General features: G+C 38.1%; 2 protein-coding genes across 2 annotated transcripts in view; one reads left to right on the top strand and one right to left on the bottom strand.

Annotated features, from left to right (window-relative positions):
* Positions 1-17,337, top strand: part of LOC121798419 (DEAD-box ATP-dependent RNA helicase 21-like) — a 794,448-nt gene that overhangs the window by 467,925 nt on the left and 309,186 nt on the right. The window lies entirely within an intron of this gene.
* On the bottom strand, positions 4,329-5,532 carry LOC121798462 (transcription factor TCP20-like). Its single transcript, XM_042197482.1, has 2 exons — positions 4,614-5,532; positions 4,329-4,527 (listed from the first exon to the last, which is right to left on the bottom strand). The coding sequence occupies exon 1, from the start codon at positions 5,418-5,420 to the stop codon at positions 4,749-4,751; it is 672 nt and encodes a 223-aa protein (XP_042053416.1). The 5' UTR covers positions 5,421-5,532; the 3' UTR covers positions 4,329-4,527; positions 4,614-4,748.

Below are 17,337 nucleotides of genomic sequence, written 5' to 3' on the forward strand. Positions count from 1 at the left end.
CGGCGAAGATCTTGACGGTGGAAGAAGATGCCGATTCACAGTGGAGATCGGAGATCGGTACTTTGAAGGATTAATAGGATAAGAAATTTTCTTTTGAAGCTGAATTAGATACGTTGGCTTCAAATTCCAATGCAGCCATTTCGTGTCAATCATTCAACTCCCTCCTATTCACGATTTTTGTAATTAATTGGGAATTTGCTTAATTATTTCTTAAACTTGATAATCTCACCAGAGAGTTTAAATAGGAGTACAAAAATTCGGTTGAGGCCGTGGGAATAGATTAACTGAGATTGCTTTTGATGTGGTTAAATCGAATAACTTTGTGGGAATTGTACGTATATATTGATAGTGAATTAGATAAATTATTACTACTACTACTAATTTTACAATGCACAGTTACTCGTATTTTATCTTTGCTAAGATCCACTTCACATTTTAACTACTCCGCATTTCCTTATTTTAGAAATAAAATGTGTGCTTGTTAATCACATGCCAACACAGTTCCACTTCACTTTTTAATTTCACTCTTGTTTACAAAACACATCACTCTTATTGTGATTTTACTTCACTCTTGTTTACAAAACACGTCACTCTTAGCATGATTTTACTTCACTCTTGTTTACAAAACACGTCACTCTTATTGTGATTTTACTTCACTCTTGTTTACAAAACATGTCACTCTTAGCATGGGTTTACTTCAATCTTGTTTACAAAACACATCATTCTTATTGTGATTTTACTTCACTCTTGTTTACAAAACACATCACTCTTATTGTGATTTTACTTCACCCTTGTTTACAAAAAAATCATTCTTATCATAATTTTACTTCACTCTTGTTTACAAAACACGTCACTCTTATTGTGATTTTACTTCACTCTTGTTTACAAAACACATCACTCTTATTGTGATTTTACTTCACTCTTGTTTACAAAACACATCACTCTTACTCAGATTTTACGTCACTCTTGTTCACAAAACACATCACTCTTACTCAGATTTTACTTCACTCTTGTTCACAAAACACATCACTCTTACTTAGATTTTACTTCACTCTTGTTCACAAAACACATCACTCTTACTCAGATTTTACTTCACTCTTGTTCACAAAACACATCACTCTTATTCAGATTTTACTTCACTCTTGTTCACAAAACACATCACTCTTACTCAGATTTTACGTCACTCTTGTTCACAAAACACATCACTCTTACTCAGATTTTACTTCACTCTTGTTCACAAAACACATCACTCTTACTTAGATTTTACTTCACTCTTGTTCACAAAACACATCACTCTTACTCAGATTTTGCTTCACTCTTGTTCACAAAACACATCACTCTTACTCAGATTTTACTTCACTCTTGTTCACAAAACACATCACTCTTACTCAGATTTTACGTCACTCTTGTTCACAAAACACATCACTCTTACTCAGATTTTACTTCACTCTTGTTCACAAAACACATCACTCTTACTTAGATTTTACTTCACTCTTGTTCACAAAACACATCACCCTTACTCAGATTTTACTTCACTCTTGTTCACAAAACACATCACTCTTACTCAGATTTTACTTCACTCTTATTTAAGAAATAGGCACTTCATTGAACAACAAAACATCACAAAGATTAAGAAATCAATGTGAAAATCAACAGTTTCGCACCCAAATATCCAATGTTGTTTATTCTAGATAGAGCAATTTCCTATCACGAAACGCTAAAAATCGAAATCAATCTCAGAGTCAAAATCAAAGTGCTTCCTTCTTCTCAAAATCATCTGATTTCTCTTCCTCCTCTATCTGCTTCATCACCGCCTCCTCCGCATCGACCAGCGGCGCATAGTAATCGGAATGCGCCTCCATACACTTCCTCAACGCCGAAGTCGCCTGAACGCATTTCTCCACGATATCCTCTTTGTTCTTCTCCCCTTCCTCCACGCACTTCTCCCAATCCGTGAAAGTCTCTCTCCAACCGCGGCGGCGCCGTCTATTAGATACACAGCCTCGTCGGTTGAGACATCTCCGACGGCAACGACCACCGTCAGCTGCTTTCTCTGTCTGATTTTCTGAATTTCACAGCGCAAAGAGATTGATGAGCCGAAGAATGCGTTTCCGCCATTCAAGGATGATTTTTTGATCGAGTTTGAGGGGACGAAGAGAGCCTGGAATTGAGCGACCGACGCCATTTCAATTTTGTATGTGAAGTGACAATTATACTCCCGCCTTGTTATTGTGGAGTAACTTTATGATTGAGGGAACTAATTTCTCCTTAAATTAGAAAATTACATGTATTAATACTAGCCCTTGATTTTCTTGATCTTGTGGTTATGATTTGTTCTCTAGTTATTTGGTTAAGGGGTGTTTGCCATAGATCACTACCCTATATATATAATATATATATATATATATATATTAATTTTATAATAAAATGAGAGTTGAATAAGTTGGTGGAATACGAGACCTACCTACCATCTACATTAAAATATAGATGTTGAAGCTATAATGAAAATTATGAAATTACCTACAAATTAATTCTACAAATTCTATACCGAGTAAAGCACAATTATTTAGACGAGTATTTCTTTTATTTAGTGCATACCCAGCTGTTTATCTATTGCAGTCTCTTGTAAATGTTGTGTCTATCCGTACATGACCGTTATAAAAGTCAACGTATCACTTCATATTTAAAAATTGGTTACTAATTTAAATGTATACTATATCCATCCTTAAATATGAAACTTTTTCTATTAGTTCATTTTTTTAAAATAAAAATTTTTAAATTATTTATTTTAGTAAGTGGATTTCAAAATCCAACACACTACTTTTATTATTCTTTTATTTTCTTTCTCTTACTTTGTCAATTATGTATTAAAATCCATATTATTTTAAAAAATTTAATTTTTCAAAGACCGAGGTTCGTACTAAACTTATATTCTGTTCATATTTACAACCCGGTTTGTGAAATTGAGCTAACCATTTATTTTTAAAAAATCAGTCACATTCTTTTCCTAGCAACGGTCATACCAATTCCGCTGAAACGATATAGTTGGGCCCGTGTTCAATTTTAAGTAAGAACTCTTGAAAACATTAATTAAAATCGCTATCTTTTAGCAATCATGTTAAAATTACTAATTAAGATGGAAGACATTACTCAAAGCAATTAACTTATTACACCGCATATAAATTATTCTTGCATTATAGATGTACTAATATAAGGTCTTTGTACAATTTTAGGGATTATTACAATTTAAAACATGGTAGAAATCCTGGAATTAACGTTGGCGAGACCATAAGCTTTGATTAATTGTTTTTCCTTACAGCGTATAAAATCAGTTATTAGGGTTAGGGTTTTTCCTTAAACCGTTTAATAATATACTAATAGTAAATGGGACTGTTAATTAGTAGTACTAGTACAAAAAAATGACCTGAAAAGGAAAAGAAAAAAGAAAGAAAGAAAAACTTAGTTGGGCCTAGTAGCAAAATCCACATTTATTTATGTTTGTGTGATCAGCCCAATGGGAAACATTTAAGCCAACCCAGATGGTAGCCCACCAAAATTCCTCAAAACTTTCTATTTATCCGAAGTGTTTATAAATTATTGGTAACATGTCCAAACTATGTCAATTTTTTTATAAAAACATTTATTCATGATTAAACACTTCAATATTCAAACATCCAACACAAAAATATCTAGAAATTGGAAGACTAAATAGCTTGGTGTGTAGCAAAACCTGAAAGAAAAAAAAATCAAATAGCTTGGTGTGGAATAGAATCTTAAAAGAATAGTATTGGAGTAGTAAATATGGTACTAGTATACTGTAGTACTGTATATGCTTGGATTCACCTCCCTTTTCGTCCCTTCAGTTTATTTTAGTTTAAAAAGGGGAAATTTAGAAAAATGAGGTCTCATGTTAAATTTTCCAAAAGTGGGTACTGGATAGCAATTTTTCTACAATGTCTGGCATCTGCGGATTCTTCGCCTTTTCAAATTTCAGATGCCCAATTCCAACAATAGCTTATGATTAAGGATTAAAATTCAAGTAATTTGTTAGTGATCACTTATACCGTATTACTTAATTATTAAGTGGAGTAATTTTAAGAAGAATTCATATGAAGACATTCTATGTCTAAGTTAGAATATAGTAAGATGCAAAGATCAGGCCATCAAATTCCCCACCACATTTCAAGATCAAACTAGAAATGAGCAATAATACTAGGTAGTGGTAGTAGTAGTAGTAATAAATTTTGATTTGTAATTACGTATAAGAATAGTAAAAGTGCAATCCCAAATCCCAAACACTAGGGTATGGTATGGGCATATACTATGTGTTAATGAGATGCAGCTCATATCTTGTATTTCAAGAAACTTTCCCAACTTGTAACAAACAAGCAGGCCAACGACAACTCATCATCATTGTACTACTAATTAATACAAACCAACATTAATTATGTGACAACACACCTCAAAATTGGATACCACAAACTAAAATCACAACCAATCTTCATTCCACACATACTCTACTCCACACTGCATTGCATTTGCATTTGCATGTATGCACAAAAATATAAGATGACTTAAAAAAACAAAAGTAAAGAAAAACAATTAGTAAGTACCTGTTTGCGTGGGCATTGAATTGAGCTGAGCAGAAAACACAAGTAGCAAGAACATGGATGACCGCAGCTTGCTTCATCATAAGCAAATCGAAAATGATAAGCATGAATCAATCAAAATCTAAATCTAAATAAAAACTAATGCCCTGATCCCTGCGAATTCTCCTTCTCTTGACTCTGATCTCCGCCACTGCAATCCCCAATATGCTGATAAAAGTGGCTGAAAGCTTGCAGATTAAGGCCCATCTGCCCCTCTTGCGACAGCCCCAGCTCCAGCCCGGGCACCGGGAACTCAAACCCTAGCTTCACCCCGCGATTCGCGCTTTGAATATTTATTGCTGATCCAAATCCATTGAAGGAAGGCCAAATCCCTTCATTCATCATCGAAATTGAGCTCGCCCTAATCCCCATCCCACTCTCCACCAGCCGCGAATACACACAGCTCCCCTGTTCCGAAACAGACGACCCTGCACTCGCCAGGGCAGACGCCGGAATGGTTCCGGTGCCTGTGGCAGCCACGATCGACGGCTCGGCCTGCTGCAGCAGCCACTGGATCGTCTCTCCGTCCGTCTTGTGCCCGAGCTCCCGAGTGAGCTGGAAGATTCTAGCGGCGCAGAGAGCAGGAATCCTGATGCGGCGGCCGCGGCCCTCGACCTTCTTGTGGCGGTCCTTGTTGGAAGTCCGCTTGGGAGCGAGCTGCTTCTTCTTGGCGTCGTCGTCGATGATGGCCAGCGCCATGTTTGGGTTTGAGGGTTTGTGTTCCATGACAAGAGGCGAGAAATGGGGCCTCTTGATTGATGAAGAGGACATGTAAAAAAAAGCTCCTATATTTTCATCTCTTTTTTTCTTCTCCTTTTACTGTAGTGCCTTATCTTCTCTCTCTCGCACATGAGTCCTTGTCACTCTTGCTACAGTCTTTGTAATCATGCAGATGATAAATAAATTACTACTACTAGTACTTTTTTTAATTACAAATTGAAGTGTGTGTTGGGATGGTTTAGGATTGTTAATTAATAGTGAGAGTGAAGCAAAAGGGGTTTTTTGTTAGTCATATGATCAGTTAGTTGTAATTATTGCACTGTTTATTTCATCACAGCAATTATGGGGTTGGACAAGTTTGCGTTAAAAATGATGGGTGTTTAATGGATTTAAGGGAGGTGGTTCATCTTGTCATGATTTTCCAAATCCATATGTTTTTGGATTTTTGTTGCTCATCAATTCAAATATGGGTGCGTCCCAATTCCTTTTCGCCACCCTAATTTTAAATAAGTTGGGATGAATCTTGAATTTGAAGAAAAGGACCCCTCCAAATATGATTAAGTTGTTTGATCATCAACCTCAACCACGAACCACCATATTTTATTTTATTTTCGAGAAAATTAACTTTGTGCATTTTTGAAAACACACATTTTAATTCCCGTCAATCACTCGATTTGCCGCTCCTCTTCTTCTCAAATACCGATTGATGAAACAGTCAAATAAAATACAATAAATACTTCTTGTCTCAACGTTATAACTTAAATAATAGTAGTAATAGATTTTTCATTATTGTTGGTGTCTCAACTATAATTAGAGGACGCAAATGAAAGCGTCCTAAATTAATAAAAGATTAAACTAATTTGCCTTTAATTTATGAACTTTTTGTTTTTCTTCCTAAATTGTTGTTATTTTTAAAAACTTTCCGACGCAAGTAATTGCGTCTCAATTTTTGTGTCCATCAAAGATTAAGTTTTTTGTAATGATCCATCAAAAAGTCTTACAGAATTGATCGAATGAGTTTATTCCTGACTTGGAAACATGTACGGGTGCTGAGACACTAACCTAAATTATCCAAATACTTTATGTGGGTCTTGAACGCTGATTTTATAGACGCGGAGGTAGTTTTATTTAATCATACATATTTGTAGATTGGGTTGATTGATTATGTTATTGACTAATCTTTTATTTTGCAACATGATGTTAACAATACGTTGCACCCAATTTAGATTTGAAAATATGTGGCTGTTGAATAGTTTGGAGAAATTGATGAGGAGAATGAAGCGAATAAATGGAGCGGCCTATAATTTTCCCTTTTTTGTCTTATGCCATTGATGGATTTCTTCAATACTAAAGTGCTACGGTTGTACTTGTACATGTCTTAGCTTCCCCATAAGTACTCCGTATACTAGTAGTTCATAGTTCATACTACAACAGCGTTATCTCTTTCTCACACACGTAGACATGAAATATATATACTATATTGAGAGAGAGATGCAATAATAAAATGTGCCCCTATCGAAAAGGCGAATAATGAATGAGAGATATGGACATGAGCGTAGCCACTACTCCATTCCACTCCACTTGGTATATAATTGCAATTACGACAAGTTAATTAATTGATATTGCCTTCATTCATTCTCAAAAAAATTGAAGAAGAAAAACACTTAATGATCTATAGATATTTGCGGCGCCTTCTTTTCAATTTAAATTCATATTTATACATGTATGCTGATATCTAAAGTCATATAGTATGTATGTGAGTTTTTTCTTAAGAATGTAAAAGATAATTTACAATTAAAACTTGACAATCATGAACGAAATAGTAATATATGTTTATTATGGAGTAATAATCATACAAAATATAAAAAAGACTTAATCTAAAACCTAGCTTGTAGATATATAGTAGTAAGAGTATCCACTATGGCATGGACGCGGCTATAAATCATACAAAATATAAAAAAGACTTAATCTAAAACCTAGCTTGTAGATATATAGTAGTAAGAGTATCCACTATGGCATGGACGCGGCTATAGCCGCGTCCACGGGCGGGCGGCGGGCGGGCTATAGTGGACGGGGCGGGCGTGGCGATGGGGGGCGGACGGGCGATCGCCGGGTGCGGGGCGAGGACGCGGCGGGGGGGGCATAGCCGCGCCTATAGGCGCGGCGACCATAGTGGCGGAAACCGCTGCGGCGCATGCGGCGAATTTCAAAATTTTTTTTTTATATAAAAATGAAAATTGATTATAAAATTTGGGGGCTATTGGAGGTGTCCACTATAGTGGCGGAAATAGAATTTTGGGGCTATGGACAACAAAATTGGGGCTATGGACAAAAACTGAGGCGGGGCTATTGGGCGTGTCCGCCTTATAGTGGACACCCTAAATGAGTAAAAATGAGCGCCCGCCCAAGTACTCATATTGGACTAAATAGTACTCCCTCCGTTTCATAGTAGTGAAAGGTTTTCTTTCTGGCACAGAGATTAAGAAAAATTGTGTTAAGTGTGCTAAGCAAAGGAAGAATAAAGTAGGAAATTAAAAAGGTAGAGAGATGAAGAGAGAATAAAATAAGAGAGGGTAAAGTAAATGAGAAGAAATGTGTTGACTTTTACTAAAAATGGAAATGAATCCACTATTATGGAATGTATCAAAATGGTAAAATGACTTCACTACTATGGGATGAAGGGAGTAGTAGTAGATAATTAGATGTTCAAGCTCGTTCTTCTATTACTATGGAATATATCAAAATGGCAAAATGACTCTATTACTATGGAACAGATGGAGTATCCGGAACTCCTAAAGTGGGACGGAGGGGGTACTTTCTAGATGACTGATTGATATTCCTATACGTGAGCTCTAAAGTAGAGCCTAGCTATATTAATCCATACAAATATCCACTTAGTTTATGGTCAATGGAGTATATATGATAGAGATATTTTGCGGTGTTAATTTATAGTAGTACTACACAAATAACTGAGTGAGAGTCTGATAAGAATCGGTAGGTAGGCGTGATGATCGGTTTTATGTTGTCTGATTGTGTGAAATGTTGCCTAGCTTTAAGACATATGGGGTCCCTTTTTTTAAAGCAAAGTTGTTGACATATCATTTCCTCACTTCAATTCAAAGTTTCTTTTTTCTCTCCTTCAACTCATCAAATTAAAAACAAGGAAATTGAGTTGCACAAAATACAAAATATGCATGTATATATGTCTGTATTTTTAATTTGTTTTGAAGTTTTGTACACTAGACTTGCTTGCTCGCCGTTTTTGGCTTGGGCTCTTTGATATATTAAAAAAAATGTCTATATACTTAAAAAATTATAGGAGTATATGTTTTACTTTAAGTAATTAAGTGGTACTTTATCCGTCCCTGAAAAATATAAACTATTTCCATTTTAGTCCTTTCCGAAAAGTATAAACTTTCTAACTTTAGAAACCTTATTTCTCTCTAATGAGGTGAGACTCATTTTTCAGTAAAAATATTTTAAAAACTTTTTTCTTTCTATTCTCTGTTACTTTTTCAATTATGTATTAAAACTTGTGTCAAGCCAAATGTTCATACTATTTGAGGACAAAGAGAGTAGTTTTTGGTGTTAAAGTATAATCATCACTCATCAGTAGCAATTATTTGTATTCATGAATATTATACGATTTTTTCGTCGCACAACATAATATATATCCTTTTTCTTCTTCTGACCAATTAACCTCATCAATGCATAGATATATAGTTACAATATCAGCATCGAGCTTTACCTTCTTTAAGTTGGGAGTGAGGAAGGTTGAAAAGCACACACAGGATAAATGGAGCCAATAATGTTGACTATTCGTGTGGCTCTTTAAGGTTAAAATTCCAGAAAATATTAATAGTTGGCGAAAATAGCAAATCATAATGATTAGTATAGTTATTCTTAAAGGATTAATGATGTTTTTTTGATTTGATCTGATAGAATAGAACAGCTACAAAGAGCATTTTGATGGGAGTTGGGACTCAATTATGTACTATGAGTATCTGAAATCACAGTTTACCAATTATAAAAGGATTGATTATTATTATTATTATTAATTAATGCACGAGTTTTTATCTAATTTAAATTTAACATAATTTTTGAAATATTATAAATATGTTATGATATCGTCATCTTTCAGTTTAACAATGCATTTTTCGAACCAAATCGAAATTAAAATACCGAGACTATGCATATGCATGCTACAAATTAAAGTTAAATACACGGCATAATTATACCATTTCAAGATAATAATAATAATAATAATAATTAAAATTTTATATTTTTATATGAATTGACAAATTTCCATTACAAAATCGTCAAAAATTGACGAAGTGGTATGCTACACGTTGGAGTGAATGTGAACTGGAATTGTCGAAAGTCCTCAAATTAATTAGGTGGGTGGAGGCGGCAATGAATGAAGCCTAGCTATGACAGACCTAATTCTAGGGCTAAATTAATTAATTAATTATATTTATTTCCCACCAAATCACCATATTTCACTTCAAAATCTATATGAACATGCTACAATTGTACATATTTAGATAATTCTGGACCCCCATAAGTAATGGTAGTCATCATAAAGTATGCCTTATTTCATTGTAGTATTTGATTATACTTGTATGTTATAAATTGCTTATGACAGATGGTATTGCGTTAACGAACCCTAGTCAATGAAGTAAGTATATTACTATGATACATAATTAATTTATTACTTCTACATGTCAAATAAGAAAATCGAACCGATGTGCATTTCTTATAACGGAACTATATAATATTTAATAGAAAAATATCATTTCTCACAGTTTCAGAATTGTTTGAAATTCCATATCGGACGAATGGTAAATCATTCGAAACCGTTATACGAGTAAGTAAGCATTGTAGGAGAAACATATTGTAGGCAGCAACATTCAGATACGGCATTGTAGGAGAAACATATTGTAGGCAGCAACATTCAGATACGGTTATACATTGCCGACAACATATTTATATATACTTTCACAGGGGGCTATTCATTATCTTTACACTCCCCCGTCCCAAAAGAATAGATTAGTTTACCATTTTGTGTCGTCCTCTAAAATTAGACAAAATCTAATATGAAAAAATTTCAATAAATAATAATCATGCGCATCATTTATAATACAGGCTCCACAACTAACACTCATTCCTTACTTTTTCTCATATCTTTCTTACTTTACCAATTGCATATTAAAACCCGTATCATTGACAAGTTTGTCAATTTTTTAGGACAGATTCGATACTCCCTCCATTTACTAAAAGTAAAAACTTTGGCAAACTTGGCTTTGGTTAATCTTAAATATACTTCTCATTTCAGTTTTTCTCTTTAAATGTAAATAAACGACTATAAATTAAAAAGATGGTGAAGCAAGCTACCGGAAGGTCGTAACTGAAAGCAAACTACAAGAATAGTATAAATTAAAAGAGTGAACTTGAAAAACATTCCCTGGATTATGAGTTTATCTTGCCTATAGTCCCTGGAATTTAAAAATATCTCCGTACAACCCTGAACTAAGGATTTATCTCGAAAATGATCATTTTGGCCGTTTTTCAACCGAAAATACCCTTTTGGGGAGTTTGGGCAATTCGGTCATTTTAAAAATTTAACTTTTTAGGGTGTCAGCTCATTAAGAGCATCCACATCCGTGCTCTTGCCAACGAGCACGGATGTGGGCCCGGACCCACTTTTACTCCATGCTCTTAAGCAAGAGCACAACACCCACATTCGTGCTCTTCCGCAAGGACATGCTCAAGGGTCTCACCATTCTATTATTCAATTTAAATAAAAAGATTTTCACAATATTAAAGTGCATTAAAAATACCCAAAATACTATTACTAATTACTAAAATAATAAAAAATTACATAATTAAAATCCTAAAAATTAAAATTTTCATAATTAAAGTCTTAAAAATTAAAAATTACATAATTTAAATCCTAAAATTAAAAATTACATAATTAAATTCATAAAATTAAAAAACCCACTACTCGTGGCCGAATTTCGCCCAAATGGATGATGAATGTGTGTATTTATAGATGATTTTGGAATTAAATTTTTTTTTAAAAATTCAAAAAAAATTCAAAAAATGGTAATAAAATCTGTATATTTTTGGGAATCCGAATTTTTTTTTAATTTTTGGTATTATTATTAATTTTTTTTTAAAAATGAAAAAGAAAATGCCAACGGCCAATAAAAATGTGCCACGTCGCCCTGCTCGCTGGCACGGACGTGCTCTTAGCTAAGAGCAGGTTCGTGCCTGATGTACTATTTATTAGCACTAAAAATACCTGCAAGTTTACAAGGTAGAACTAGTATAGCTAAATGTCAGTACCGGGATATCGAACACAGGGAATAAGATTGCAACTGGCTATCATATACTAAGCGTCATATACTATCTAGAGACACGGAGTTTTGGGTTTTGATTTTATAAACTAGACATAAATATAAACAAATATAAAAACAAAACAATACAAAGCACGCTAAAGAAAGTAGAGTTTTAGGATCCAACTACTACGACCTAGTGATGATTAATCTCACAGAACCTTTACCTTTATGTGTCTCCAGGATTATTAGGAAAGTCGCGATTTTCAGATAAGCCATCTCTCAAGTGCACCTATCCAGTATATTAGACTCTAACTATCAAAGTCTTCTTCCAATAGATTAGACTCTAACTCCTTAAGTTCCTAAGACTCAAGTCCTCACAAAGGGTCCCCTCTCTCGAGTGCAGATAAACCTATGTGTTGTACTCGTTCCTTTTACCACGTAAAACTAGCTATCTCTCGATTAATCTAGTTAAACGGGCATAGTTCTAAAGATGGCCAGACAAAAGAACAATAAAAGCACAAGAACAAGCAAAACAATCACAAGAGCTAGAAAAAGGCTCAATTCAATAAATCAAAACATATTCATAATAGTTTTCACCAAAAAATCTACAAATGATGTTTAACTACTCATAGACAAGTGGTAAAAATAAAAATAAAAGTACGAATGAAATTGATAAAACTCAAGGTTGAATCTTCAATCTTCAGTCTTTTCTTGCCTGGATCTGCAGAGTTCCGCTCCAATGGAAGATGGATGAATTATGTGTGGAAGATGGAATGGAAGAATGTGTAGAGGGGGAAGGATCGGAGGCTCTGAGATAGAGATTATGAATTAGGTTTGGGTATTTATAGGCGGAGAAAGGTTTATGTTTAATGATTTTCATGCCCTACAAATAAATGGGAGAGATTTTGGCAACAATTTATTTTATTCCTTGAATTTCCGCCTATATTTTCGTCAGTTTTGACTGCACTGCGCAATATTCGTATAATGGTCATAACTTTATCTACAGAACTCCGATTGAGACGTTCAACATGTCCACACGAATCTCTTTCGAAGATGAAGAGAATGGCATACAGTAAGAACTAATTGGACTTCAAAATCGCTGGCAGGATGGGCTCGAACAGAGGCTGCTGCACTTTGGCCTTTTCTATCTTTTTCTATCATTTATCAACAAACACGTCAAAAATACCAAATGTATAACATATGCAATTTAAGAACATAATTTTCATGATTGACATTTAAAACAAGTCAAATCTAGTCCTTAAAAACATGCAAAATCTGTGTTTGTCAATGCCAGCGGCACGGACGGACGGACGGACCCTGCTCACCGCTGTGGATGCTCTAATGGGAGTGTCATGGATGTGTGACTTCTTATATTTCTCTCTCTCACCTTCTCTTCTCTATTAGGTCATCTGCAACGCTGTCTGTTAAGAGTTCAAATCTCTTAACGAAGAAAACCTGCGATTTCACTCGCAACACACCAATCCGGCGCCCCGAGGTTGGGGTCGGCGGCTCAATTCGTGGCTGACGCGGAGAACTTCCTCTGTCGGCAGTCTTCAAGGTTTGATAAGGAGTATTGCACAAGAAATGTGGGCAAACTATTCCTTCATTAATTGATTAATGATTTAATGACAAGCCATATTTATAAGACTAAAACCCTAGGGTTGGTTCGACCTATTCCTAAACATCGAGAAAGAACCAACAAAGAAAACCCGACGGAGCTTAAACGCTCGACACAAAATTATTCGGAATAAAGAAAGTCAAAATAACAATAAAATAAATAACTAAAATAATAGACTGAAATCTGGAACTCTTTCAGGCATTCTGTTGAGCAGCTGGGGCGCTATTTGGAGACGAAGTCTTGGTAGCGTTCCGACTGCTTGATTTCCTTCCTCAGTCTCAACTTCCTTCCCGTGACTTCGTTTGTGACTTCCTCTGGCTGTTTCTCCAGCTCCCGGATTGGGGATGGATCTTCCTCACCTTGTATTTCCTTACTTTGTGTTGACGACGACGATGTAGTCGGCGACGTCTCGGCCATGCTTTCGTCTGTAGTTTCCTCCGTTCCCCCTGGTTCGGTTGAGGACGTAACACTGTCTCTTATCCGTCTCTTAACCGTCTCATCTCTTAACTATTCATGGGCCCCATTGTACTTTTCACTTCATCTCTTAACTAAGAGAGAGCACCTGCAACCCTCCATCTCTTATCCGTCTCTTAACCATCTCATCCTTTAACTATTCATTCAATTTCATTTTTTATTTTTATTTCCAACAAATTCAATTAATAAAAACTCCCCCCTTCTTAGAAACTTCCTTGTCCTCAAGGGAAAGTTTAGGATACCTTTCAACAAATCCGCCAACGGCTCCCAAGACGGCGAGTCCGACCCGTCTGACCAGCGCACCAAGACGTGCTCCGCTGCTGCTCCCTGATGCCATAATATCTTAGAGTCTAGTATAGCCACCGGCTGGGCGACGGGTCTATTGCCAACGAACGTCTCTGGGAGGGGGACGATCGGGTCGTCCTTCACGAAGGCGCAAAGGAGGCTCACGTGGAGTACGTCATGAATGCGACTCCCCTGTGGCAAACGGAGTTTGTACGCGACTGGGCCTATTCTTTTAACCACCTCGAAGGGACCATAAAAACGCTTCACAAGTTTCGCGACGGAATGTTGACGATATGGCTGCAATTTCAACCACACGAAATCACCCACTTCAAATTCAACGTGACGCCGATGCCTATTTGCCGACGCCGTCATCCGCTGCTGTGCGCGGGCCAACTTATTGCGCAATTCGATGAGCAACTCTCCTCGCTGCTTGATCAATTCTGCTACGCTGGGGGCGTCTTCGCGGACGGGACAGATGCCCCCAATAAAGGGGGCTCCCGCCCATAGAACGCCTTAAAAAGGAGGTGTCGAGGCCAGCGTGATGGAAACAATTGAGAGCCAATTCAGCCCACGGGAGAAAATTTGACCAAATATACGGTCTATCCGAAGTGAATGCTCGTAAGTATTGCTCCAGGCCCTTGTTACGAATCTCCGTTTGGCCATCCGATTGGGGGTGATAAGCAGTAGTGAAGTTCAACTTGGTCCCACTAAGGCGCAGAATCTCCTCCCAAATTGCGTTAAGAAACACCGAGTCCCTATCCGAAACCAAAGTCTTTGGAAATCCATGGTGGCGGACAACCGTGTTAACGAAAAGATGGGCCACTCGCAGGGCGTCGAAGCGAGTGGGAAGGGCCGCGAAGTGTGCATACTTAGAAAGTTTGTCGACCACCACCATAATCGGTGTGTATACGCATGACTGTGGGAGACTCGTGATAAAATCCATTGATACATTATCCCAAACCTGCGATGGTACGGGCAAAGGTTGCAGAAGGCCTGCAGGCTTTTGCGTCGAGTACTTGGTGGATTGACACACCGCGCACGCATCAACAAATTCTCGGACTTCATTCCTCATCTTAAGCCAATAAAAACCAGCTGCCAATAGACGGAAAGTGCGCTCGTGCCCGGGGTGGCCCGCCATGGGCGTACAATGATGCTCCTCCAGCCGCAACCGCTTCAATTTGGACGAGCGGCTAACCACTATCCGCCTATTAAAATATATGAACCCGTTCGCGACGGATAATTGAGCATGCGCCTCTCCGGAGTTAATTTGCTTCGTGAGGTTCACCAAATCTGGCATGGTCGCTGTTTCCTGTCGCAAGGCCTCCAGCAGCTTCGGGATGGGATGGGCTGCCGCGGTTAAACAAGCCGCACCCGCCACCGGGTCCCCCCTGTCCGCTGCCAGCTCGACCACCGCAGCCGGGTCCTACAGCGGCTGTTCATTCCCCTCTCGTCGAGACAGCGCATCCGCTGCCCAGTTCAACGATCCCTTCTCATACTCGATGCGGAAACTGTATCCCATCAGCTTCCTAACATTTAACTGTTGATCTGGCGTCTGGACAACCTGTTGAAGCAGCTCCTTCAAACTCTTCTGATCGCTGCGAATTACAAATTCTCGGCCCAATAAATATTGGCGCCATTTTTGGACAGCCTCGACTATTGCGTAGAGCTCCTTATGGTAAGTCGAGGCGACTCTACGACGTGGGCCTAACTTGCGACTGAAATAGGCAATCGGATGACCATCTTGAATCAACACCCTCCAATCCCCATGTCTGATGCTTCCGTTTCGACATAGAAAGTTTTAGAGAAATCCGGAAGTCGTAGAACTGGGGTCGACGTCATTGCCGATTTTAAGGCCTGGAATGCTTCAGTCGCTGCCTGTGTCCACACAAAAGCCTCTTTTTTCAGTAATTCCGTTAGCGGGCTCGCAATCGTTGTATAGTGTGCGACAAACCGTCTGTAATATCCCGTCAGACCCAAGAATCCCCGGAGTTGTTTCACGTTCCGCGGGGGTGGCCAGGCAGTCATAGCCTCTATTTTCCGGGGGTCCGCGTTGAGCGTGCCATCTGCAATCAAATGCCCAAGATACTCGACAGTAGTGCAGCAAAATGAACACTTAGACAATTTCACATAGAATTTATTGGCGCTACGGAGCGATAGTACCTCTGACAAATGCTCGCAGTGGGAGTCTAGCGTGGGACTGTACACCAGGATGTCATAAAAAAAACAATAACGCACCGTCGCAGGAGAGGCTGGAAGATGGTGTTCATTGCCGCTTGGAAAGTAGACGGGGCTTTTGTAAGTCCGAATGGCATCACCAAGAACTCGAAATGCCCATCGTGAGTTTGGAAAGTTGTCTTGAAAATATCGGCTTCGTGCATTCTGATCTGATGGTAGCCTGAGCATAAATCGAGCTTTGTGAAAAACCTCACACATCCTAATTCATCAAAAAGTTCGTCCGCGGTTGGGATCAGGAATTGATCAGGGACCGTTGCCATATTCAAGGCGCGATAATCAATGCAGAAGCGAAAAGTACCATCCTTTTTCCGAATCAACAACACCGGTGAGGAGAACGGGCTCTGACTTCTCTGGATTATGCCTTGCGATAACATTTCCTTCACTTGACGGTCAATTTCATTCTTTTGGAAATATGGGTAGCGGTATGGACGAACATTGACCGGTCTCGTCCCCGGAAGCAGATGTATTATGTAGTCGAATGCTCTAGGTGGGGGCATTCCAATTGGCAGATCGAAAACACCCCTATGAGTATCGAGAACCCGGCGACAGTCAGCCGGTAGGTCCGGCGGGAATCAGGCTCGGCGGCTGAACTGGGCGACACTCGGTCGTCAGGGTCCAGGGCGACGATTTCATAGAATTCATGGTCCGCGGAGAAAGAAGCTAGCAGCGCTAAGGACTGCAGTGAAATCTGTTGTGGACCCGGTACGCGACCCTGTAAAATCATGGATTTGTTATCCCGTTGAAACTCCAATGTCTTCCCTACAAAATCAGCAGATATCCGGCCCAGAGACTCCAACCAATCCATGTCGAGGATCACATCCCAGCCATGTACATCGAGGATATGCAAATCCGTCAAAAATTCAGTCCCCTGTATGGATAATTTAGTTCGCCTAGAGATGTGGGAACATACGAGTGATGCCCTATTCCCCACATACATGCGGAAAGGGCGGATTCGTGATAATTGTAGCTGCAAGTTCTCTGCGAAACTGGAATGGAGGAAATTATGAGTGCTCCC

This window comes from Salvia splendens, chromosome 4 (genome assembly GCF_004379255.2).
Source record: "Salvia splendens isolate huo1 chromosome 4, SspV2, whole genome shotgun sequence".
NCBI classification, from domain to species: Eukaryota; Viridiplantae; Streptophyta; class Magnoliopsida; order Lamiales; family Lamiaceae; genus Salvia; species Salvia splendens.